At 44.6% G+C, this 26,655-nt stretch overlaps 1 protein-coding gene across 1 annotated transcript in view; it reads left to right on the forward strand.

The window, feature by feature from the left end:
* The first annotated feature begins 19,129 nt into the window (after positions 1 to 19,129).
* LOC147662675 (pepsin A-like) overlaps positions 19,130 to 26,655 on the forward strand; it is a 46,571-nt gene continuing 39,045 nt past the window's right edge. Inside the window, exons 1-2 of the mRNA XM_086950993.1 lie at positions 19,130 to 19,251; positions 22,475 to 22,628. Coding sequence (XP_086807119.1) covers positions 19,199 to 19,251; positions 22,475 to 22,628 — 207 coding nt within the window. The 5' untranslated portion in view covers positions 19,130 to 19,198. The remainder of the gene's footprint in view (positions 19,252 to 22,474; positions 22,629 to 26,655) is intronic.

The raw sequence follows: 26,655 nt of genomic DNA on the forward strand, positions 1-26,655 counted from the left end.
GTAAAAGAAAATGCTATGTGGGCACAAGTAAAGGTAGCAGAACAACAGATAGCACAATTGGAGAATAAAAATACTGACTCAAATCAAGGTAAATCAAAAGGAAATTTTAATAAGGCAAAAATGGTAGGCAATATGGAAGAACTCAAGAAAAAGTTCCCTTGTCATAATTGCGGCAGGATAGGGCATTGGAAGAAAGAGTGTAAGTATCCGCCAAGAGTTAACCCCAAAAATACATCATTGAATCCACAGATGCAGAGTAAGAGCATTATGTAAACAACACAAATGGCCAGCTAGGTTTTTTTTGGAAAGAGACTCTTGTTCCCACTCAGCCAGAAAATCCTAGGCGGGACAATTAATTTCTATTAACACTTCAATTTTATCGATGTATTTGAACAAAAATGTTTTTTGGGGTATGTACAAAACAGAACATTAATGTCATGTGGTTACAACATGCATATATTCAAACAGTCAAAGACAGTACACATTACAAGAAACATTACATAGCACAAATTAAAATCACATAAATATACACCATAAATAAGTCGGAAAAATGCCTCAAACTATTTCATTATGGGGCACCAGTCCTTAATTAATAGAAACAAATCAACAGGCGGATATTAAAATCCATTGCAGTATCCTGCTTGTTTATTTCTGGGCTGGAGATTATATTTATAAAAGGAAACAGTAAAAGAGCATATTAGAAATCAGGCAGGAACACTTGCAGAGATATAGAAGATATGTTTATTGCGGCACAGCGACAGAATCAGCAATGACCATGCAAACAGGATCATCCAACTGACCCTGAAACCTAGCAGCTGCATAGAGTTCTAAATGGAACTCTTACATACAAAAACATACAAGGGCATTTAATGTTTAATGTTCCATAACTTACCATCTTGAGTGATGACAGAGTTAGCAAACACTTTGACCAATTTCATAGGTTTACCAAATTTATCTGAACATTTAGTTAGAAAACCTGGCCTCCTGATCCTAACCCAATCACCGACAGAAAAATCTGAAACTTTGGTATTCCATTTATTGTCATACCACTCCTTTGCTTTAGCTTGTTTGAATTCTACTTTATTTGAAACATCCTTACCAAGGTCCTTTGAAAATAAATTATTTGAACATTTGTCCCTGAACCACCAAGGACAAATATTTGAAGCAGGATCACGTCCTTTAAGAAGACGGAAACGACTGACCTCAGTAGTTGAGTGGGGGGTTATGCGATAAGACCAAAGCTTTTCTCGCAAATAATTTTTCCAATTGCTCCCTGACTTGACCATATCAGATACAAACCCTTTCAACACCCTATTGAAACGTTCAACTAAACCGTTTTCATGGCGTTCATAGACATACACCGTATGGTGTAAAATGTTCTGTCGTTTGAGGAAATCCTCCATTTCTATTGAAGTTAATTTATTTATTTATTTATTTATTTATTTATTTATTGGCATTTGTAAAGCGCAGCATATACCCTGGGGTGTCTTGGCGCTGAATAGTTTGCCGGCTGGTTGAAACTGCCTTGCTCTGATGATTATTCTATACCATGAATTGAACACCATTGTCAGTGTCAAGTGTGAAAGGACAACCTTCTCTTGAAAACACTTCTTCAAAAAACTCCATGACCATATTGGTGGAAGCAGAAGAAACAAACTTTACCTCCGGCCACTTAGAGTGTTAGTCAATGAGAACAAAAGCATAGCGAGAATCATTAGGAAGACACATGAATGGCCCGGAGATATCAAATGCTATTTTTTTCCAAGGATCAGTTGGCCAAGGTGTAGTCTTCAATGGAGGAACATTCACTTTTAACATTTTGTCACTGCTCATACAAACCTCACACTCTCTTACTTTGCGATCAACCATTCTGTCCAAACCTGGCCACCAAAAATAATTCCTTATAACCCTTTCATGGAAGACATACCTGGATGTGTCTTGTGAGCAAGCTCTAAAATGATATTTCGCATATCAAACGGTGGTACACATTTTCCAGATTAAAAAATTTAATTATTTTCTAACTCTAGTTCATTATAAACCTAGAACATAGGCATAACATTTTCAGATAATTTTTTCTTGTCAGGCCAACCCTCCAAAATATATTTTGTAATAGTCTGCAAAGAAAGATCTGGATCATCTGCAAGAATCCAAGACTCTTCAGAAATATCCTCAAAAGTCCCAAATAAAACATCTTGTAAACAAGTAACCACATCAGTATCATTAGTAATGTTGTTGACAGAGCTTTTACAAGGAAGACGAGACATAAAATCAGCAACTACATTTTTTTTTCCTGGTACAAATTCAGGCGTGAAACAATACTCATGTAGTCTTGATGTAGGTCTAGCAATACGTGCAGGTGAATTCCATCCTCCTCCTGGAGAAAGAATGTTGACTAACGGTTTATGATCCATTCTCAAAACAAATTTACTTCCCCAAATATAGTTTCTGAAATGTTCAATTTCCAGGACACAGGCCAGCAATTCTTTTTCGATAACAGCATATCTGCATTCGCTTTCATTTGAAGTACGTGATGCAAAACACACATTCCACTCTTCTTTACCAGATGTCTGAGATAAGACTGAACCATTGCCATACATGCTTGCGTCAACAGTAATGATGCATGTTTTGTTCAAACAAAAAGGTTTAAGTGTTGGGGCATATAAAATCTATGATTTTATGTGTTCAAAAGCAGACTGTTGTTCCTTACCCCACTCAAAAGAATTCACATGCCTGAGAAGTTTTCTGAGAGGTTCCATTTTGGCAGCAAAGTTATTAACAAATTTACTATAATACTCGCACATACCTGCGAAAGAAAGTAACTGCTCCTTATTGCAAGGAGAGGGGGCATCACTGATACCCTTAACATTTGACCTCTTAGAAACCACACCATCACCAGATAAAGTATGGCCAAGATATTCAACTGAGTCTTGAAACAATTTACACTTATTTGACTTTAAAGTCAAACCACTTTTCCTCAACTTCTCACAAACACAGCGCAAATATAATAAATGTTCCTCTGCGGTACCTGAATAAACAAGAATGTCATCTTGAAAACACTTGACAAATTTTTCAACGTCTCTAAAAATATTAAACATGACCCTCTGAAAAACAGAGGCTGCCAAAGTTAAGCCAAAGGGCATTCTTGTATACTGAAACAGTCCTTGAGGAGTGATAAATGCTGTAAGACATTTAGAATCATCAGTCAGGGGAATCTGGTGATAGGCAGATCTAAGATCCAAAGTGGAAAATACCTTAGCTCCTTCCAACATAGAAACCGCCTCAGTAATGTTAGGAAGAGGGTGAGATCGACACACATCCTCAAAGATTTATCCTGTTTTCTCACCAAAACAATGGGAGAAACCCATTCTGCAGAATCTATCAGTTCAATAATTCCCTCTAAAACTAAATCATTCAAATTATTTTTTAATTCTTCTCTAACAATAATTGGTACCCCTCTCAACCTCTGTTTAATAGGAGAAACACCTGATTTGAGCTTGATTTTATGAGAAAAATCTTGAATCATGCCCAACTTATTTGAAAAAACATCTTTGAATTCAAACTTGATAACATCAGCATTCTTCTCAAAAATAAGTGAGGAAATGTTATCAAAGACAAGTGTATCATCCAACATAACAGGATCTTTAGCTCGAGGATTAAGAATAATCCCAAATTTCCATTGAACCTTCCACCCCGCAACATTTACACCTTTAACCGCTACATACTCTCACGCACCTAGATCTGAAAGTAAGATCAACTGGAAAAAACCCAAGCATATCAATTTTAGAACCATTAAAACTCAAAGGACAAACATCAGATGGTAAAATATCACCAAAATTCAAAACAGAACCAAGACGCTCATCAAAATACTCCTTAGTAATTATTGTCCAAGGCGACCCTGAATCGCCAATTAGGTTAATCCTAAGACCCAACACAAACATATCACATATTGGTTTCTTTATTGAGCCATCTTCATTAGAATCATTGAGACGAGAAATACCTTCACTAAGGAAAACCACAAACCCTTTCTTTTCTTCACTACAGGAAGAACCAGAAACACAAGAACATTTACATACTTTGGGTGTTTCTTCAGTAACATAAGCTATTTTGCTTCTTGGATTAGGTACAAATTTCCTACCATCTCTACAAACAGTAGAAAAATGCCCCAATCTCCCACATTTTCTGCACTCCTTGTTAATTGCAGGACACCCAGCGTATGAAGCCACATGTCCTTTACTAATACCTTTAAAACATGTAATGCTTTTGTCAAACTTCTTAAATTGCCCCAAATTATTTGTCCTAGAGTAAGCTTGTTGAATATATGAATTATCAGAAACTTGACCCTCTGTATGTTTAATAACACAAACTTCATCCCCAGAATCAGATTTATGTTCACTATGTTTTTTGACTGTCAACATCCATTTTTCAGATTGTTCCATGGATTTAGCTATGGCAATTGCTTGCGTCATCATGTACAATAATTTGGTCTCTCAACATTTCATCACACATATTACCAAAATTGCAATGTAAAGACAAAGACCTTAAAGCAGTGATGAAATCATCAAATGACTCCATTTCATGTTGTGCACATGTATAAAATTTATACCTGTTTGAGGCAATGTTAGAGACAGGTTCTCTTTTCTCTATCCTAAGTAACGCTTCCTTATAAACATTAGAGCCTTCACCCTCACCTTCCGCAGGGAATGGGAGGTAAAGCTCTAAAAACCATCTGTCCCTCTGACCCTAAACAATGTAATAAAATACTTTTTTTCTCTCAGAACCCTTACGTTCTCCATCAATTGCCTTCATGTAGTTGAGAAATTCCTCCTTCCATCGGGCCCAAGGAATTGGTGGATCGCCTTTATTTTGAAGAAATTTCTCTGGTGGATCAAATTGCATTTTATAGAGATGAATAACTGTCAATTTCTAGGAATAGTAATACCAGAACTGATGTGTAACTAATGTCTAAAAATGTTATCTTTTAGTTAATAACTGTTTCTCAAATGCTTCTTTGTAGTTACCAACTGTTTCTTGTGGTTATTATATTTTTTTATACATGCTGTATGTTCCTCTTTTATTAAATTTTATAAAATGCGATTTCCAAAATAAATTATAGTACCTCTCGGGATGTAGATGGCACCTAGTTCAAATACGCTTCAAAAAGACAAGAAGAAAGTTTCCTATATCGTGTAATTTCTTTTTGTAAATAAAACTTCATGATCGGTAAAATGTTACCATGGAAACTGACAATTTCAACAAAATGGCCGTCACGTTACGTTTTAACGTGATGATGCTGGATGCTGGACGACCTCACGTCATTGGAAACACTCACGGCTGCAATGTAAGAAATAGCTTGTCTGTAAGCTCGCTCCGGTCTCCACGCTCCACAAGGAAGAGATGCAGTCGCCGTTCCAACCGCAGGTGATACGAAAATACACAAGCCTTTATGCACGAGCCGCCCCAGCTGCCGGTGAGATGAATTCGAAAGTACACCAGTTTTTATTTAATCAAAATGATCAAAAATGCCTCACTCACTGTTGGTAGGAGTTAGATCATCGGGATTTTCAACAGACGGAGTAAATGTTGCTCATGCAATGTATGTGAACATCCCTCTTGCTCCAATGAAATCCAGAAATGTCGAATATCAAAATATTTTCCAAATGAATATTAAAACTCCACACCTGTGCCGCAGGTTTGTTCTTATTCCATCCTCGCCGCCAAATTTTGTTAGAAATCAGGCAGGAACACTTGTAGAGATATAGAAGATATGTTTATTGCGGCACAGCAACAGAATCAGCAACGACCATGCAAAAAGGATCATCCAACTGACCCTGAAACCTAGCAGCTGCATAGAGTTCTAAATGGAACTCTTACATACAAAAACATACAAGGGCATTTAAAGATACAGAGCAAATATATACATATGATGAGAATGTAACAGAGCAAGTGTGAGATTTTACAGGAGAAGATATTGGTTTGATGAAAGGTGTAGATCCTGTAAAGGTTTCTGTGAAAAAAGGAGCTAGTTACCCAAATATCCCACAATACAAAATGACGGCAGAAATAATTGAAGGAGTGACGCCAATAATTAACAAAATTATTGAACAAGGTATCTTGAGAGAGATAGAAAGCAGTCCTTGTAATTCACCAATACTAGGATTAAAAAAGCCAAACAGAACATTTAGAATTGTACAGGATCTTGAAAAGGGAAAAAAAATGTTGTCCCATGTTGTCCAAGTGTAACAAATCCAGCAGTGATTCTATACCAGATTCCACAAGATGTTGAATGGTATACCGTTATTGACCTGTGCAATGCATTCTTTACGGTTCCATTGCACCCAGAAAGCCAGCTAATATTTGCGTTCCGGTTCGGAGATCGTATTTTGGCACGGTGCCGAATTCCACAGGGGTATACTGAGAGTCCATTGATTTTCAATCAATTGTTAAAGAAATCATTAGAAGGTCTGAGCATGCCAGGAGAATCGGTATTGGTGCAATATATCGATGATCTGTTAGTGGCATCAAAAACAAAAGATAAATGCATCTCAGATACTGTGGCATTCTTGAATCATTTGGCTGAAGAAGGACATAAGGTGTCACCGTCAGAATTACAGTTCTGTCAGAAAAAAGTGCAATATCTAGGTCATAATATTGCAAAGGGAACTAGACAGGTCACTGCAGAAAGAATGAAAATGATACAAGGATTGTAACCACCAAAAACACAAAGGCAAGTCAGAATGTTTCTGGGAATGGTAGGTAATTGCAGACAGTGGATAAGTGGATTTTCACTGATTGCAAAGCCTCTGCAAAGACTGACAAAAGCAAATATAAGAGACCCTATTGTGTTAAACAAAACTGAAATGGAGGCGTTTGAACATTTAAGGACAAGTGTGTGTGAAGCTCCAGCATTAGGGATGCCTGACTATGAAAAAGAGTTTGAACTGTATTGCAGTGAGCGAGAAGGATGTGCATTGTCAGTATTAATTCAAAGACATGGAAAACTGAAAAAAGCCAATTGCCTATTTCCCAGCTGTCTTAGACCCAGTTGCAAAAGCTTTACCAGGTTGTCTAGAAGCAGTAGTAGCAACAAGTGTAAGCTTAGAACAGAGTGAAGGAATAGTGATGGGATTTCCTGTGTGGGTATATGTATCTCATTCTGTGGAAATTCTCCTCACTAGATCCAAAACACAATACCTTACCAATAACAGAATGTATGAAGAGTTATTCTGGGAGCAGATAACGTGACAATTTCCCGCTGTATTAATGTGAATACATCCACATTACTACCTGACACTTTGGAAGCTGAAGTGAGAAATGAAGTGGATCACAAGTGTCTGGATGTGCCATTGCCTGAATCTGACTATGTGATGTTTGTTGATGGTTCAAGTCTGAAAACAGAGGAAGGTGTTTTGAGTGCTGCTTATGCAGTATGCACAGATGCAGATGTCTTGGAATCAGCTTGTCTGAAAGGAATTTGTTCTGCTCAAATAGCAGAATTAATTGCTTTCATTCGAGCTTGTGAATTGGGAAAGGAAATCAGAGTTACCATAGTGACTGATAGTCAGTATGGATTTGAGATTGTTCTTGATTATGGGCAATTGTGGTCCCAAATAGGCTAAATAACTTCTGCAGGATCCCCCATCAGAAATGCTGAATTTGTGAGAATGTTGATTGACGCTATCCAGCTGCCTGACAAGATTGCTGTGGTTAAACGCGCTGCACACAAAAGGGGAGATGATTACATAACCAGGGGAAACAAGTATGTTGATTCCATTGCAAAATACTGTGCTAGAAATCTTGCATCCATAAACCGAGACAGGGAAAAAGAACATGTTTCAAGTCCTTTAATGCTAAGCACAGTAGTCAAAACTTGGCAGGAGGTGAGTCAAATGCAGGAAGAGGCCAGCGAAGCAGAAAAAAATACTTGGTTAAAAGCAGGTTGTAGACAAAGAGAGGTATAATGGTAAAAGAGTTTAAACTGCAGGTGTATATTTTGTAAATAGTTTAGTTGAATTTAGACACTCAGCTATGATCCAGCCGCCCTCCTTTGAATCACACCAATCCATGAAGTAGAGAGAAAGTACTAAGAGTGAAGTCAGTGTTATGGGCCCCACTGACGAGTAAATGTGACTTCAGGGAGAGGTGATGAGGATTTTAGAAATCATTTCCGGAGGGGCGCTACATCAAGGGTAGGGGTCCGAGGGTGCATGAGAGTGGATTGAGTTCATAATGGTTTTGTTGTCTTGAATCCAGAGCTGTTTCCATACTGATAGCCAGTGGTGTCGGTGTGTGAGTGTAGGTAGTTGAGATTTGTTGGGGATCAAAGTTCCTGTGGATGTCAGTGAGCTTTTGATGAAATGGAGAAGAGCTCTTTGGCGTGTTTAGTGCTTGCCTCGATGCGGCTGGAGAGGGCATCCTTCTTGGCCTCCCTGAGGTGGCGGTGGTGATTGTTGAGGACTGATCTAAAATAGCTTAGGTCAGAGGAGTTTTTGCTAGCTTGGGGGTACACCAGCTAGTGTGTTTTGCTGTTCTGATGCCTGTGGTGTCTTTCACTTGGGCAATGGTATCTGCTGCTGTGGCGATCCACTTCAAGAAGTTCTAGGCTTTGAGTTTCAGGTTGTCAGATGGGTCAAACCTGGTTGCTTTGAGAGCAGAGATCCAGAACTGTTCTGTGACTCCATTCCATTTTCAGCAGGGTCGAGTGGGTGGGCAGGTTGGAGATTCTGAACGCTGGTGAGTGTGAAGTGGATGATGCTGTGGTCAGGTCAGTTCTGTTCTGTGAGGGAACTTGATTCTGTTGTTGAGAAGAAGATAGTGTCCAGTGTGTGGTGGCAGAGACCAGCTGTGAGAGACAGAGGTTGCTCAAGCTCTCCAGAAGGATGGTTGATTTGGTGTTTATGGGGTCTTCGAGGTAGACATTCAGGTCTCCAAGGAAGATGTAGTATTTGGAGTCGATAGCCAGGGTGGGGAGATGAAGTCAGGGATGGTGTTGCGGAAGCTTGGACGGAGGCCCGAGAGTCTGTAGGCGAGTGTTTCTCTGATTGCAGTCTTTGGGTCGAGTCTGATCCAAAAGTTGAGGTGTTCCATGATCGGCAAAGTGTTGTCTTCTGATGGGGTGCATTGATGAGTGACTTTGTGCATGAGGGCGATACCTCAGCCGTGTCTGCCAGTGCGGTGTAGCAGCTTGTAGCCGGAGGGCTTCGCAGTGACGATGTCGGATGCCTATGCGGGGTTGAGCCAGGTTTTAGTGATGAACATGACATTGGGGGCGAGGGTGGTTATGATATCCCAAACGTCCTTGGTGTGCTTGCCCAGGGATTGCACATTGAGTAGCGTGCAGTGGAGCTTCAGGTCAGCAGAATAGGCATCACTGGAGCATTGGTTTTGCACATAAAGCTGAGGTTCTGGCATGTGAAGGGGCCTTCTGTGGTCCTGTGTGTTATGATGCAGCATTTTTTGTCTCTCTTGGGGCTGAGGGACTGAAGTGCATTGGAGGTAAATTGGAGGGAGAATCAGGGGTCCAGGCACTGGGTGCAGTTCAGGCATGGATGGGCACAGAAGGGTTTGCTTGTGGTGCATCTGCTACTCGACCACATTGCAGCCTCCATTAAGGTGTTCCTGGGGTGGGAGGGGCACTGAGAGGCAGCAAATAGGGAAAGGAAAACAGCGTGAGAACCGGTGGTGCAAGGGGCACACTAACTATGCAGGAACAACAAAGCTGACTTGCTAGGGGAAGCAGGGGGCAAACAAACTATAAAAAAAGATCTAATTAGCGGGGAATGTGGATACACAACTATACAAAAAGTGATTAACTAATGGGGTGATGGGGGTACAAAAACTAAACAAAATAAGGTAGACTCGGGGCACTGACACACATGGCAACATAACACTGATCAAGGCAGCAGGCAGAGAGCAACAGCAATGAGAGGGGTAGCTGGCACAGTTGAAACAGAGCAAGTGATCCTCTGCAGAGGAGGTTCTGCTGTGAAATCTGTGTGCGTGGTTATCTTAGTTTTCATGTACAGGCAAAGCCATTCACAAATCCTCAGCCATCTTGGGGAGCACAGCCATGAAGGAGCAGCCTCCTCCTTCAGAGATGCTGATGGACTTTCCAGACGTGCCTCTGGGAAAGGACCCAGGCCTCCTGCTTTCTTCAGACTCAATCTGTGCCCACCATTTGTGTCACTAAGGTGAAAATAGTAAAATGCACCTTTCACAATTAATTTGAAGTGGAGGAACATACTAACTTTGATAGGTCACGCACTGTGATTGCTTGCCTAGTGAGTTTTTGCATGCCTTCGATGCATGCAGCCCAGAGAACCTTTATTGCCAGACACAAAAGAACAGATTTAGATGGAACATTGATTCTGATTCGGTGAGCAAATTACAACCACTTCTACAGAATTCATTCTTCTGCAACCCATTTAAAAAATCAAAACTAGAAAATGATATGCTTTAGTTTTCATTTTTCGAAATGAAATCTTTGTACACGAAGGCCCTGGCCCTTTGTCTGGTCTACCAGCAAAAATCACGAACTCTGCACTTACTCTGCACTTTGGACGAAGTGTTGTGTGTAAGCACACAGAATGTGCGGGATTCATAAACCTGGTGTTGACACCTCTCACTTGCATCCACAGAGTACACCTTTTCTGAGTGCTTCTGTCCTCGTGGATTACCCTCTGCTTTTCTTTCAATGTTATCTCTACAAAGTAAACACAATATTTTGAACCACTTATCCTTAGCAGTTTTTAATGCAGCTGCCCAGGCGAAAAAACCTGCAAATTGAGCCACTAATCTGAGTTCTTTGGCCTTTCCTTTGTTTTTTATCTATAAATGGTATCCGAGTTTAGATAGTTTATTGTGACTTTGCTGTGTTATATTTTATTACACATCGATAAGACATTCAAAAATCAGTTGCCTAAAGTTGTGATTCAAACATACATTTGCTATTGAAAGATCAGTGGTTGGATTATGTACAGGGGGAAGCAAGTGTCCCCTTAAGTGAGACCATTGACGCGCCGGAGGACCAACCAGGGGCAAAGATGACCTTTGTCTTGTTGAGGGATACAGCAAGGAACCAACACACCCTCTTTGGCATTAGGGCTGGGCGGAATGTTTCATTTCACCCGCAGAATTGGTGGAATTGGATGACTCCGCATTAGCCGTGTAATGCGGAGTTCTGGCCCAATCGGCGCGTGGCTAAAGAGCTTTCCTCTGGGTTCCAGAATTGTGAGTGATTTTTGCAAAGCGGCGGTCGTAAGCTGTCACGGTCAGAGGGCTGCTTCTGCAGTAGAATTGCTGCTACTCGAGTAGATTTGCTACTTCTCAAGTAGATTTGCTGCTACTCGAGTAGATTTGCTGCCACTGGAGTAGATTTTCTTCCCGAGTGGTAGCAAAATCAAATTGAATGGCCACGTGCTCCTGTGCACTTCATGATGCCATTCACGCAGATGTTTTAACTGCTTCTCGAGCCACTGGGACTAAATCGCAGCGTGACATGCATATTTACGCCCATGTGTGGAGTTCCGCAGAATCTTGAGACGTTTTTATGTAACTCAACAGAGTTCCGCGGAGTAAAACTTTGCAAGTTCAGCCCACTCCTTTTTGGCATTAAAAAAGATTGTTTTTAGGAAGGCAGGGTAGGAATGAGTATGGGTGAAATATTCTGTACTATGGGAAACTGATGCACAATTTATGAATTTAGTATAATATGAAGTATACTAATATGGTGGTGTTTCCTTTAGCATCTATTTTTCCCAAATATTTTTGGACGTGAATGACTGACTCGGGCAGAAGATATCTCACTGAGTAAAGTTTTTCATATATTTTGTACAAACCTTTGCAAACTGCGCAGACACTTGCGCAGGATCTTACACATGTACAATGCTCCAGCTCGAGCTTCTAAAGCTATAACTGCAGTGAAATGCAACAGACCAGAAACTAGTTAATCTGGTAAAATAACCGACTTCTTAAAGCCCACTACGCACCAATATCGGCATTGTACATCAAATACTAATACTTTTCACCTGTCAAATTCTGGAATATTTGACCTGCAAACATTTAATGAAAGGTGAGATATTTTACTCACCCAGTGATCACTGGGAATGTTAAATAACACTCAACTTGTAATTGCGACCCCTGTGCAAAGAAACAGGCTATATCATAACTGAGTGACCTCTTGGTGTAAGGTACATTAATCACTAACATGTGAAAAAATAAAATTGGGAGGGACTGATGAGCTGCTTGGACCTGAAGTTATTAATTGTGAGTTGGAGATTTCCAAACCAAACCCCAGATCACGGGGTAACATTAGTTCTAGTTCTAAATACTAATGCAGATATAGCATCTTTGAAGCTATGTGCGAAAGTAACTGCTTCGGTACTTTCTCAGTTATGACCTTGTAAATTTCGCTAGTAACAACTACATCTACAAGTGTTTCACTGACAGGACTTTCCATCTTTACTGGTTCCAGTTGGTTGTCAAAGTCTATCTGGACCCTAAGCGTTACCCTTCCTTGAATCAGTCTTTGCTTCTCGACTGCGTTATCAGCGGAGACTCAAATGTACAAAGAAGCCTTGGCAAATTATTAAGAAAAGAGTTCACACGCATGTGAGACATGATTGGAAAACAAAAACACCAACCAAGGAAATTGCCCATTGACCAACAGCTGCTTCAAAACCTTGAGAACAGTCTTCAAAGTTATGATACAAGTGGCCTGATGCACAAGGCATTTTGTAGGTCCTTAATGATCCAATATTCTTTTTGTTATGTGCAAACATGAAACTAAGAATTTACAGAATCACAATTTAGGCTTGCAATATGGTCCTTGAATGGGCTGTGTTCGGGTGCTCTATCAGTCTTCTTTCTTTGCTATTTATATGTTTTTTGGACTGATGTGTAGAAATACATTGTTCAATACTTATTGAAAAATCCTTGGCTTTTGGTGGTGTGCACTTTTGTTATGGTTTGTCTGTTAGTGTGAAGGTAGCTAGGTATCTTATAACAATGATTTAGATATTAAATGCAATTAGTTTTCTCCTTTGTTGTTTATTAAGATTCTGACTTTTCTTTGTAGCATGTCATTCATTCTACTGGATCGTTTACACCCTCTTGGGTAATTGGTGCATTATACTAATCAACATAGCATAACATACCTTATTTTAGGTTTAATGTGGGTTACTGAGTGCCCAAATGTTAGCTGTTGGTTGCTTTGTTCTATTTCTTGGGCTTCCATGAACTTGAGTGTAAGTTAGGTTCTTCCGAGGGTGGCTGGGAAAGCATACCTCCATTCATCTACTGTGTTGTTGCTTTTGACTTCTTGAGCCATGGTGCTTTCATAGACATTTCACCATGGCATTTGGAATTTGGGTTTGCATCTGTGTCTGGAGCGGTGCAGTCTGCCAACCCAAGATTCTGTAAATTAGTGAAATAGGGGACTTAGTTTGTGTTCCATCATTGGACTTCGTATAAGAAATTTGTAGTAAATAGCGACCTTTGTTTAGAGGGACATAGGCTAGTGTAATTAATTTCTTTACAAATGCAAAATGACGTTGCATATGCTACACGTGATGCATATTGCTGGAGATATCTCTAACCATGTGTGGGTATAGTTTAAGTATTGTTTGTACCATAGCTTGTTAAAAGTCTATTAATATTTTGTAATATTGTACGTGGGGAGTAGTTGTTTCTTATATGTGCCACTTTGCTTATTAGGTGGCAAGGCATATATGACGGGTATAATAGTGATTTGCTATTTACCATGCAAGTGGACAAGGGTGGGTCACTTGAGACATACGGGAGGGCCTAGGCCTAACCGCCATGCTACCCCTTTGCCTATTAACTACTTCCATGACAACAGGTTCTGCTCCTTGGATCAGGTGGATTGACTGCTAACTGGAGACTGTGTGGGGGGACAAGCTGGCTCTGCGATCTGCATGGATCGGCAGTTCACTTTGGTTGAGGGAAATGCACCAAAGATAATTACTGGGGAATTGCATGGGGTTCTCGGGGGACCTATTATCAATGACTCCCCTGACAGGGTGGTTACCACCTTAATCCCAGAACCCTCGCAACGTGGGGAAAAAGTATACCCCATGCCATCATCAAATCCAACCACTGACAAATTACCCCTCAAAATTTTGTCATGAAACATCGCTGGGTTAGGTAACAAACTGGCCTGCCCAGAATGGGGTTCTTTTATTGATATGAACGATATCTGCCTCTTCCAGGAAACCTGGGAAAGAGAGGAGCAATTCCGGTCCGGTTATGCTACATTCTCCGTGCCCGCAACATGGGGGGGATTGGAAGGCCTTCGGGGGGGCTAACAATCTGGGTGAAAACTCACCTGGGGCGTACTGTTAAAATGCTGGAAACTGCCTCGGAGGACGTACAATGGATCCTACTGGAGTGGCCCAATGCCTCTAGACTCGCCCTGGTTAATGTCTATTCTAGACCAGTGAGCATTACAGCAGAGTCCAAAACAATCAATGAGCTTTCTGCATTCCTCTCCAGGATACCTCAGGGGGTCACCTTTGTGGTAGGCGGCGACCTCAACTCCCATTTTGAGCCATTGGTTGAACTGATGGATGGTGCAACCCTGGAGGAGGACGATTACTGGTAATACCTCTGGTGGTGGGCGAAGACCTGGGCACCACTGGCTGTACAAATTCTATCCCTGACTCTAAGGGGCAGATTTATGTTAACTGGCGCATCCCCAGGGATGCGCCAGTTAACATGCGCCACAGTGCACCACAGCTCCGCCAGCCATGGTGCGCCGCATTTATAATGAGGCGCACCATAGTGCAAAAATGGCACAGATGCGTGACGCATCTCTGCCGGAAATGTGGCGCATTGCTGGAGTTGCGTCGCAAGCGTGACGCAGCTCCAGCAAGGCTCGGGGTGCCCCATTTTAACAATGCTGCGTCAAGACCTATGCCTGCTTCAAGCAGGCGCAGGCTTTTGACGCAGCATTGGCTTAAAAGTGACTGAGTGAAATCTCCTAGATTTCACTCAGCCACTTTTGCGAGGCGCACCTGCCCCGGAACTCCCACCCTGCGCCGGAACGCCCACAAGCGGCGCAGGGCTTTACAACGTGACGCATCTGCATAGATGCGTCACGTTGTAAATCGTTCGTAGGGATGCGCCACATTTACGCCGCCTTGCGTGACGCAACAGCGGCGTAAACGTGGCGCAAGGGCCTCATAAATCTGCCCCTAAGTCACTCAATTAGGGCGTGCAATGGTCGGGTAAGCTCAGACGTTCCAGCCAGGTGCACCTACAATAAACCTGGTTAAGAGGCTCGGCTGGACTATATATTTGTAGAGACCTGTGCTTGGCACAAGGTCATGGACTTCAAGGTGGAAGTCAGGGGGGATAGTGACCACAATCCCTTGATCTTAGATTTCCTCTCCCGTGGCTCAGCTATAGCAGGTCCTGTGGGAGGGAGTGGATTAGATAACCGGGCACTCCTCTCAAGCAACAGATGAAGAATCAGATGGGAGAAAGCTGTATCCCGCAAAGAGCTAGTGGCTAGGATCTACGCCCATGTAGTCACTACATTGGAAGCTGCTGGTGCCTTGACCCTCGGGAATACTTCCCCTATAACCAGGAACTGACTACTACCTTAGGCGGAATTTTAAATCCTTTGGGTAAAGGGAAAAAACAAGGTAAAAAACCTTCCTGGTTTAATCCGGCGTGCAGAAAGGCAAAAATGGACCTCCTCAATTCCCTGATCCATAACCGCGTCAGGGCACTGATCAAAGAGAAAAGGGCAGCATATAAGCGGTTAATCCATCATGCTAAACAAGAGTGGGAAGTGGACCACTGGGCCAACTTAGTAACGACCCTAGCAGCTAGAGATGCCTGGAGTTTTTGGCAGATTGTAAACACCGGGTCGGCTGAACCTGTTGCGGCTGTGGCACCGAATATCGCCGCTGAGTTGTGGGAAGAACATTTTCTCACCTTATATTGGGCAGACACCGATTGCGGTGACTCAGACTGGCAACTCCAGCCTCCATCACCCAGAGCGGAACAACAGGGTCCGAGTCCTCGGTAAAGGAGGTGGAGACTGCTATTCTAAAACTACCAACAGGGAAAGCGCCTGTCTTAGATAAAGTGCCAGGCGACCTTCAAAAGCACAAACCTGTGGTCTGGGCTCCCTATCTAGCAGACATATTTAATGCAATCCTGGTAGGTAGGGAGGTACCAAGTACTTGGATGTGGGCAGAGATTGTTCCTATCTTCAAGAAGGGTTCACTTCTGCTCCCAGCCAACTACAGGCCAATTAGTCACATAGATGTGCCCCAAAAACTCTTTTCTAGGCTGATTCTAAATAAGCACCTAGACTGGATTGAGGAGCACTCTATCCTAAGTCCCTACGAAGAAGGATTTAGGAAGACTGACTCCACTACAGACCAGGTTTTCCACTTGTACATGCTTTTTTGGGAAACGGTCAAGGTTTGGAGCGGGTCCCTCTACACAGTTTTTCTAGATTTACGTGCGGCCTTTGACCTGGTCCCACGCCAGAAGCTGTGGTCTGTATTAGGGGAAGTAGGTATTCCACCCTCACTCTTGAATATCCTAATCCGTCTTCATGCTGAGAACTACGCACAGGTTAGGCGTGGCAGTAATGGGACGCAGTCCGCTTGATTCCCCGTTGGCAGAGGGGTAAGGCAGGGGTGCGTTTTGGCGCCTACCCTGTTTTACCTATATGTCAACGGGGTAATCTAACAACTGGAGGCGGTAGTGGATAGTGATGCCCCTAAGCTTGCCGGGGCCTGGATCCCTGCGGGTATGTTCGTGGACGATACCCTATTACTTTCTAAGACACCTATGGGTATCCAGCGGGTCTTGGATGGGTTTGTCTCCTTCTGCGGGGGCGGGGGTTGGAAATTAACACCTTAAAAATCAAATTTATGATTTTTAATCCCCCCGTAACAACTCACCCAAACCCTGTTAAAGAGGGAGTCTGGTTAGAAAGGGTACACACCTTTGATTATCTGGTGCTTACCCTAAATGAATCGTTTACCTGGGTCCAGCATCAGATGAAGTCACAACTTAAGCTGACCCAGATAGCTGGGGGCATTTTGAAGTTATTGAGCAAATCACGAGTCAAGCCAATTGGCCCACCAATAGAAATCTATAAACTGCGGGCACGTGGGGCAGTGACTTATGGGGCCGAGTTGTGGGGCTTTAAGAGCGGCCCAGCGATTGCTGTTTCAGAGAATAGATTTTTAAGACAGCTGGTAGCCCTGCCCCCGAGTACCCCATTGGTGCCACTGAGACTCGATCTTGGCCTCAGGCCAATTGAAGAAGAATTGGTCCTTAGACCATTAACCTTCTGGAGGAGACTATGGGATTGCCCGGAGTTGAGCACATACAGGCAAGAGCTAATCAAAGTCTTGGGACTGACTAACGTGGGCAAACTCCCCTGGTTTAAGCATGTCAGAGAGGAACTTGAGAAACTATGCCTTACTGCATTGTGGACTGATCCGGAGCATACTTGCGCTGGAATCTCTCGGAAACAGCTGGTCCAGTTGTTCTGGGATAACAAAAGGACTCTCCTAGTGTCGAGCGCCCAATCTGGAACCCTTACAGCCACGTTTTTACTGACTAAGGACTCCTACCATTTCGAGCAGGTCTTGGATGATATTAGCCCCGCTGTTCTGAGGAAGCTCTTTCTTCAATGGCGGCATGGCTCCCTTCCCATTAGATCACTTACGACCAAGTGGAGCCCAGCATCTCCCAAGAACTGTCCAGGGTGCACCGCAGACCTTGAAAGCGAGGTGCACGTTGTTTTCTTTTGCCTTGCCTGTTCGAATCTGAGACGAAGGTGGATAATTCAGTTATGCAAAAATTTGGGGATAATCCACTGTTCGCATTCCCACAGAATCTTGAAGTTGGATCCTTCACCTGCTGTGGTCTTCGCCGTTTCCAAGTTCCTGGCAGCAATGTGGAACATTAGAAGGCCGCTGGCGGCTACTTTATTAGTTGGGACTAAGTGGGCACACCTACCCAACAAACTCGGGGCTGGCCCTTAATCACAGCTCAGGTTGTGGGACTAATTGCTGTGTACGAAATCTAGATAGTGTTAAGGATTGGTTTTATCTGCTTTTAATCTTTTAATCGTTTTATTGTATTGTATTATGATACTGCTGATCTTTTATGAAAAATGTATGTTGAAATAAAGAAATAAAGTATATGGTGAAGGCTGATTAATATGTATGTGTTCTTGTGCTATTTTGGATGCATTCTTTGTTTAATTCTATTTAATAATGTTTATGTTTTATATTACATTAATTGCTGAAAGCATTTTTCTTTTCTAAATATTTGGTGATTTGAAATGTATTGAAGTAATTTTTTAATACATATTTATAGATTATTTTATTGTTTAATTTAAATAATGAAATTAGATGATGTATTGATTAATGTAGAATTTAATTGTATATGTTGTGTTAATAGAATAGCGTTACTATATCATTTTGTAATATTGTCTTTATTTGTTGTGCTATTAGTGTAGACAATATTGTGTGTATCGATATTTGAGATGTTTTAAATATTCCTTAATAGGTAAGAATATTTTTGTTTAGGACATATGTACTTTCAATATTAGTAGAAATGGAGATTTGTAGCTGCTAAATTTTATTCATTGATATATGTGTTATTGGTAATTAAGTATAGTATAGCAAGAGTTTTATAAATAATATATTTTTTCAGATTTTTTGTGAATCTATATTGTTTTCATAGATGTTGTCATTGATCCCAAATTAGTCACCTACATCATTGTAAGTTTCTAAGTAGTTCCTTATAATAGTGTGCAAGGTGCCTTAGTTCTGACAATATCATATAATATAAACATATTCCATTGGAAATGTGCATTTATGTATTGATAGATTAGCCTGCCCTTGAAAGTAGGTTCACATTCTTCCTAAACTTTATCTGACCTATGCTACTGACTAAAGTGTGCTTGCGTCACTAACATTACTTAAAGTTACAGAGATTAGAAGTGTTGGAAATGGTCTCTTATCTCGGCTTTTGATAAGATTTTTATCTCATATCTCACTCAAACCTTCTTATCAGGCTGTGAAGGTTGTGTGAGGGGCACCCGCAGCAGTATATTAGGGACCCTCTCTTGACTCTGCCCTTCACAGCTGAAAGCCTGAGTCTTAGATTCATTCTGATACTTTGGACAGAAGTGAGAACCATGAAGTGGCTGCTGCTCCTGGGGCTGGTGGCCCTCTCTGAGTGTGTAGTCAGGTGAGTAGTTACCAAAAAGCTCATTTTAGCAGAGGGTTCTGTGGGAGGAAGATTGAGGTATTGAGTTCCAAAGCTCAGACTGAAAACTGTGCCACAGAGACTGAAGGACTGACATAGAAGCCGCTCTCAGAAGTTGTTCAACGAAGGGCACATTAAAAGGGAGTTTGGCCATGGCTGTGCTGTGACATTTCTGTATTGCTGATCAGATTTCCATGAAATATGTAGGGTGAGAACATTTATGTTGTAAACATGAGATACTCTCTGTATAGCAATTCATGACATTTCTTTTGCAACTTCTAAGCAGAGTGGGTTGCAGGTGCTACTATTTTCATTTTAATTGCTATCATATGATGATTGATCATACTTGGAAGAACACGTGGCGTAGTTGGTCTTTTGTATTGTACACACCCTGCACTGCTGATCTGAGCAGAGGAAGGTGCTTTGTGAGTCCATAACCCCTGGACCCCTGCACTGCTGATCTGAGAAGAGGAAGGTGCTTTGTGAGTCCATAACCCTTGTACCCCTGCACTGCTGATCTGAGAAGAGGAAGGTGCTTTGTGTGTCCATAACTCCTGTACCCCTGCACTGCTGATCTGAGCTGAGGTAGGTGCTTTGTGTGGCCCGTGACCCTTGCACCCCTGCACTGCTGATCTGAGCAGAGGAAGGTGCTTTGTGTGTCCATGACCCCTGTACCCCTGCACTGCTGATCTGAGAAGAGGAAGGTGCTTTGTGAGTCCATAACCCCTGTACCCCTGCACTGCTGATCTGAGAAGAGGAAGGTGCTTTGTGAGTCCATAACCCCTGTACCCCTGCACTGCTGATCTGAGCAGAGGAAGGTGCTTTGTGAGTCCATAACCCCTGTACCCCTGCACTGCTGATCTGAGAAGAGGAAGGTGCTTTGTGAGTCCATAACCCCTGTACCCCTGCACTGCTGATCTGAGCAGAGGAAGGTGCTTTGTGAGTCCATAACCCCTGTACCCCTGCACTGCTGATCTGAGAAGAGGAAGGTGCTTTGTGAGTCCATAACCCTTGTACCCCTGCACTGCTGATCTGAGCAGAGGAAGGTGCTTTGTGAGTCCATAACCCCTGTACCCCTGCACTGCTGATCTGAGCTGAGGTAGGTGCTTTGTGTGGCCCATGACCCCTGCACCCCTGCACTGCTGATCTGAGCTGAGGAAGGTGCTTTGTGGCCCATGACCCCTGTAGCCCTGCACTGCTGATCTGAGCTGAGGTAGGTGCTTTGTGTGACCCGTGACCCCTGCACCCCTGCACTGCTGATCTGAGCTGAGGAAGGTGCTTTGTGTGGCCCATGACCCCTGCACCCCTGCACTGCTGATCTGAGCTGAGGAAGGTGCTTTGAGGCCCATGACCCCTGTAGCCCTGCACTGCTGATCTGAGCTGAGGTAGGTGCTTTGTGTGACCCGTGACCCCTGCACCCCTGCACTGCTGATCTGAGCGGAGGAAGGTGCTTTGTGGCCCATGACCCCTGTACCCCTGCACTGCTGATCTGAGAAGAGGAAGGTGCTTTGTGAGTCCATAACCCCTGTACCCCTGCACTGCTGATCTGAGCAGAGGAAGGTGCTTTGTGAGTCCATAACCCCTGTACCCCTGCACTGCTGATCTGAGCAGAGGAAGGTGCTTTGTGGCCCATGACCCCTGTAGCCCTGCACTGCTGATCTGAGCTGAGGTAGGTGCTTTGTGTGACCCGTGACCCCTGCACCCCTGCACTGCTGATCTGAGCTGAGGAAGGTGCTTCGTGTGGCCCATGACCCCTGCACCCCTGCACTGCTGATCTGAGCTGAGGAAGGTGCTTTGAGGCCCATGACCCCTGTAGCCCTGCACTGCTGATCTGAGCTGAGGTAGGTGCTTTGTGTGACCCGTGACCCCTGCACCCCTGCACTGCTGATCTGAGCTGAGGAAGGTGCTTTGTGGCCCATGACCCCTGTACCCCTGCACTGCTGATCTGAGAAGAGGAAGGTGCTTTGTGAGTCCATAACCCCTGTTCCCCTGCACTGCTGATCTGAGCAGATGAAGGTGCTTTGTGAGTCCATAACCCCTGTACCCCTGCACTGCTGATCTGAGCAGAGGAAGGTGCTTTGTGAGTCCATAACCCCTGTACCCCTGCACTGCTGATCTGAGAAGAGGAAGGTGCTTTGTGAGTCCATAACCCCTGTACCCCTGCACTGCTGATCTGAGCAGAGGAAGGTGCTTTGTGAGTCCATAACCCCTGTACCCCTGCACTGCTGATCTGAGAAGAGGAAGGTGCTTTGTGAGTCCATAACCCTTGTACCCCTGCACTGCTGATCTGAGCAGAGGAAGGTGCTTTGTGAGTCCATAACCCCTGTACCCCTGCACTGCTGATCTGAGAAGAGGAAGGTGCTTTGTGTGTCCATAACTCCTGTACCCCTGCACTGCTGATCTGAGCTGAGGTAGGTGCTTTGTGTGGCCCGTGACCCTTGCACCCCTGCACTGCTGATCTGAGCTGAGGAAGGTGCTTTGTGTGGCCCATGACCCCTGCACCCCTGCACTGCTGATCTGAGCTGAGGAAGGTGCTTTGTGGCCCATGACCCCTGTAGCCCTGCACTGCTGATCTGAGCTGAGGTAGGTGCTTTGTGTGACCCGTGACCCCTGCACCCCTGCACTGCTGATCTGAGCTGAGGAAGGTGCTTTGTGGCCCATGACCCCTGTACCCCTGCACTGCTGATCTGAGCTGTGTAAGGTGCTTTGTGGCCCATGACCCCTGTATCCCTTTACAGCTGATCTGAGCTGAGTAAGGTGCTTTGTGTGTCCCTAACCCCTGTAACCCTGCACTGCTGATCGAACCGGAGGAAGGTGCTTTGTGTGTCCAGAGACCCTGTACCCCTGCACAGCTGATCTGATCTGATCTCAGGAGGTTGGTTTGTGTGGCCCATACCCTGCATCTGATCTGATCTGATCTCAGGAGGTTGCTTTGTGTGGCCCATACCCTGCATCAGCATTCCTTGGGTATTTCTCAATGACATGTTTTTTTCCACCTCGTGGTTCCAAGTGGCACCATCATGAACCTAAGCCTCACTGTTTAGACCTATCTGAAGTCACTTGAAAACCTTGATGGAAAATGACCCTGTTATCAAGAGAGATCCTTACACCTATATAGGCCCATCACTTCTTAAAGGGAATCCTTGAGTGCGTGTGATGCTCCCACCCTCTATGTCTTCTCTTACTGTGTATTCCTTTCCTTCAGGATCTCTCTGACGAAAGGGAAATCCCTCCGGGATCATCTGAGGGAAGAGGGAAAGCTGAGGGATTACTTGAAGACGCACGAAGAAGTGGCCAGTAAATTCTCACAGACCGAGGACGCTGTAGTCACCTATGAGTCAATGTGGAATTATTTGGATGTGAGTAAAATAGACCATTTCAGCCATAAAAACCCTTCCTTATAAGGGCTGTCTGGAACCTGCAATGATTGCATGCATGCATCTTGTTCTTGTGGACCCTATGAGCTGTAGTGTCTGCCCATAGACAATGAAAGGCACAGAGCGGTCTCAGAATGTTGGGGAAGAGCTGAGCTGAGGGAAGAGGTGATTTACTTGTCTGTCCATTGTACCCTTGTGTTTATAGGAGGCGGTAAAGATGATCAGAAGGAGCAGATAGGTGTGTGGTGGTGGGGGTGGGCCTGTGTGTGGTGGGGGTGAGTGTGTGGTGGGGGTGAGTGTGTGCTGGGGTGGTGTGTGTGTGTGTGTGCGTGTGTATGTGTGGTGGGTGGCCAATGAAGGTGCAGGCTACACTTATAATACATCTGCATGAAAAGTGACATTAACTCCAAGTGTGGCTGTTCAGTAATAATTTAGAACACTTTTGGATCATAACACTCTGTACTTCCTTGAATGTAGGGTACCTGTCTGATGTTCTTGCAGACAGAAGAGCAAAGCGGCTAAAAAGTGTTTAACAGACTATATATGATGCAAGACAAAGTCTGCTGGAATTTGGGTGCAGTCAAAGTCAGTAGGGACCCACAGGAATGGGGAGAGAAAAAGGCAGCATGTCCATCCTAATGTAGAGGTGAAAATATAAAACAGTGTAGCATGCCTTGTAGCCTGAAGCTTGGGTGGTATGAAACAACTTGATCTGATAGTTGTCCGTTGATGCCACGATGAGCCACTGGCACAGCTCTCAGATGAAGAACAGCGTTCGAGGTGTTTCATAAGCTGTGTGTGCACAGCACTGCTCATGTGTTCCACCAGGTGTGCGCACAGCACTGCTCATGTGTTTCACCAGTTGTGGGCGAAGATGAAGGCAAACAGCACTGCTCTTTTGTTCAACCAAGTGTGCTTGCACAACACTGCTCATATGTTCCAACAGGTGTGGACGCAGGTGAGGGATGCAGAGCACTGCACATGTGTTCCACCAGGTGTGTGCGCACAGCACTTTCATGTGTTCCACCAGGTTTATGCACATAGCACTGCTCATTTGCTCCAACAGGTGTGGGCACACAGCACACCGCTGCTCATGTGTTCCACCAGGAGTGGGAGCATTTGAGGGCTCACAGCACTGCTCATGTGTTCCACCAGGTGTGGGTGCAAAGTACTGCTCATATGTTCCACCAGGTGTCGGCACATGGCACTCCTCATGTGTTCCACCAGGTGTGGGCACACACCACTGTTCACATGTTCACCCAGGTGTGGGTGCAAAGCACTGCTCATGTGTTTCACCAGTTGCGGGCAGACAGCAATACTCATGTGTTCTATAAGGTGAGGGAACATAGCACTGCTAATGTGTGTCCACCAGTTGTGGGCACAGAGCACTGCTCATGAGTTCCACCAGGAGTACATGCATAGCACCATTCATGTGGCCCACCAGGTGTGGGCGCCCAGCACTGCTCATGAGTTCCACCAGGTTTGGGCACACAGCACTGCTCATGTGTTCCATCAGGTGAGGGCACATGGCACTGCTCATGTGTTCTACCAGGTGTGGGCACACATCACTGCTCACGTATTAAACCAGGTGTGGGTGCAAAGCACTGCTCATGTGTTCCACCAGGTGTGGGCAGACAGCAATACTCATGTGTTCTATATGGTGAGGGAACATAGCACTGCTAATGTGTACCCACCAGTTGTTGGCACAGAGCACTGCTCATGAGTTCCACTAGGTGTGGGTGCACAACACGGCTCATGATTTCCACCACGAGTGGGTACACAGCATGGTCATGAGTTCCACCTACTGTGGGCAAACAGCACTGCTCATGAGTTCCACCAGGAGTGCATGCATGGCACTGTTCATGTGGTCCACCAGGTGTGGGCACCCAGCACTGCTCATGAGTTCCACCAGGTATGGGCACACAGCACTGCTCATGTGTTCCATCAGGTGTGGGGAATCAGCACTGCTCATGTGTTCCACAAGGTGTGGGCACACAGCACTGCTCATGAGTTCCACCGGGTGTTGGTGCAGATGAGGGCTCACAGCACTGCTCATGTGTGCAACCAGGTGTGTGCACAGAGCACTGCTCATGTGTTTCACCAAGTGTGGGCACCACGCACTACTCATGTGTTCCACAAGGTGTGGGCACACAGCACTGCTCATGAGTTTCACCAGGTGTTGGCGCAGAGATGGGCACACAGCACTGCTCATGTGTGCAACCAGGTGTGTGCACAGAGCACTGCTCATGTGTTCTCCCGGGTGTGGGTACAGGTGAGGGCACACCGCACTGCTCATGTGTTCCACCAGGTGTGTGCACACAGCACTGCTCATGTGTTCTACCAGGTGTGTGCACACAGCACTACTCATGTGCTCCACTAGGAGTGGGTGCAGGTGAGGCAACACAGCACTGCTTATGTGTTCCCCCAGGTGTGTGCACACAGCACTGCTCATTTGTTCCCCCAGGAGTGTGCACACATCATTGCTAATATGTATCCATCAACTGTGGGTGCACAGCAATGCTCATGTGTTCCACCAGGAGTGGGCAGACAGTAACACTCATGAGTTCCACAAATGTGGGCAGAAGGCACTGCTTATGAGTTCCACCAGGCATGCGCACATGGCACTGCTCATGTGGTCCACCAGGTGTGGGCACACAGCACTGCTCATGAGTTCCACCAGGTGTGGTCATACAGCACTGCTCATGTGTTCCATCAGGCGTGGGGAAGCAGCACTGCTCATGTGCTCCACCAGGTGTGGCCACGAAACACTGGTCATGAGTTCCACCAGGTTTGGGCACACAGCACTGCTCATGTGTTCCACCAGGTGTGGGGAAGCAGCATTGCTCATGTGTTTCACCATGTATTGGCACACAACACTGCTCATGTGGTCCACAAGGTGTGGGCACACAACACTGCTCATGTGTTCCAGCAGGTGTGGGGAAGCCGCACTGCTCATGTGTTCCAACAGGTGTGGGCACGCAGCACTGCTTATGAGTTCCAGAAGGTGTGGGCACACAGCACTGTTCATGAGTTGCACCAGGCGTGGGTACACAGCACAGTTCATGTTTTTCACAAAGTGTGTTCGCACAGCACTGCTCATGTGTTCCATCAGGAGTGGGCACATGGCACTGTTCATGAGTTCCACCAGGTGTGGGCACAAAGCACTGCTTATGTGTTCCCCCAGGTGTGGGGAAGCAGCACTGCTCATGTGTTCCAGCAGGTGTGGGCACGCAGCACTGCTTATGAGTTCCAGAAGGTGTGGGCGCACAGCACTGTTCATGAGTTGCACCAGGCGTGGGTACACAGCACAGTTCATGTTTTTCACAAAGTGTGTTCCCACAGCACTGCTCATGTGTGCCACCAGGAGTGGGCACATGGCACTGTTCATGAGTTCCACCAGGTGTGGGCACAAAGCACTGCTTATGTGTTCCCCCAGGTGTGGGGAAGCAGCACTGCTCATGTGTTCCAGCAGGTGTGGGCACGCAGCACTGCTTATGAGTTCCAGAAGGTGTGGGCGCACAGCACTGTTCATGAGTTGCACCAGGCGTGGGTACACAGCACAGTTCATGTTTTTCACAAAGTGTGTTCGCACAGCACTGCTCATGTGTTCCATCAGGTGTGGGCACACAGCACTGTCCAGTCACCAGAATCTCCTTTTACAGAGTGTGTTCCTGTTTGGGAGCACTGCTTCTGTGTTGACATGTTGTATTCTAAGAATGTGGTAGTTCCTCTTTCTTATGGGTAGCATTGTTCAATTTCCCTCCTCCTCTTTACTTATCATGTCTTGCACTGGCACCAAACTGTGAAATAGACTTTATGGAAGAGCGTGTGCATGGTATGTTATTTTCTCAAAGAGCATACCATGCTGTCATAGGCGGTCAGTGGTGTCTTAAGGCTTCAGTATACTCCATACAAAGATTTAGGGGTCATTAATGGGAATGTCATACAGTGAATGACAGCAATTGACCTTTCAGCAGTGTCGGAGAGGGGAGGAATGTGCCATATTTGA

The sequence above is a fragment of the Lissotriton vulgaris genome, unplaced genomic scaffold, assembly GCF_964263255.1.
Source record: "Lissotriton vulgaris unplaced genomic scaffold, aLisVul1.2 SCAFFOLD_275, whole genome shotgun sequence".
In the NCBI taxonomy this organism is placed as follows: domain Eukaryota; kingdom Metazoa; phylum Chordata; class Amphibia; order Caudata; family Salamandridae; genus Lissotriton; species Lissotriton vulgaris.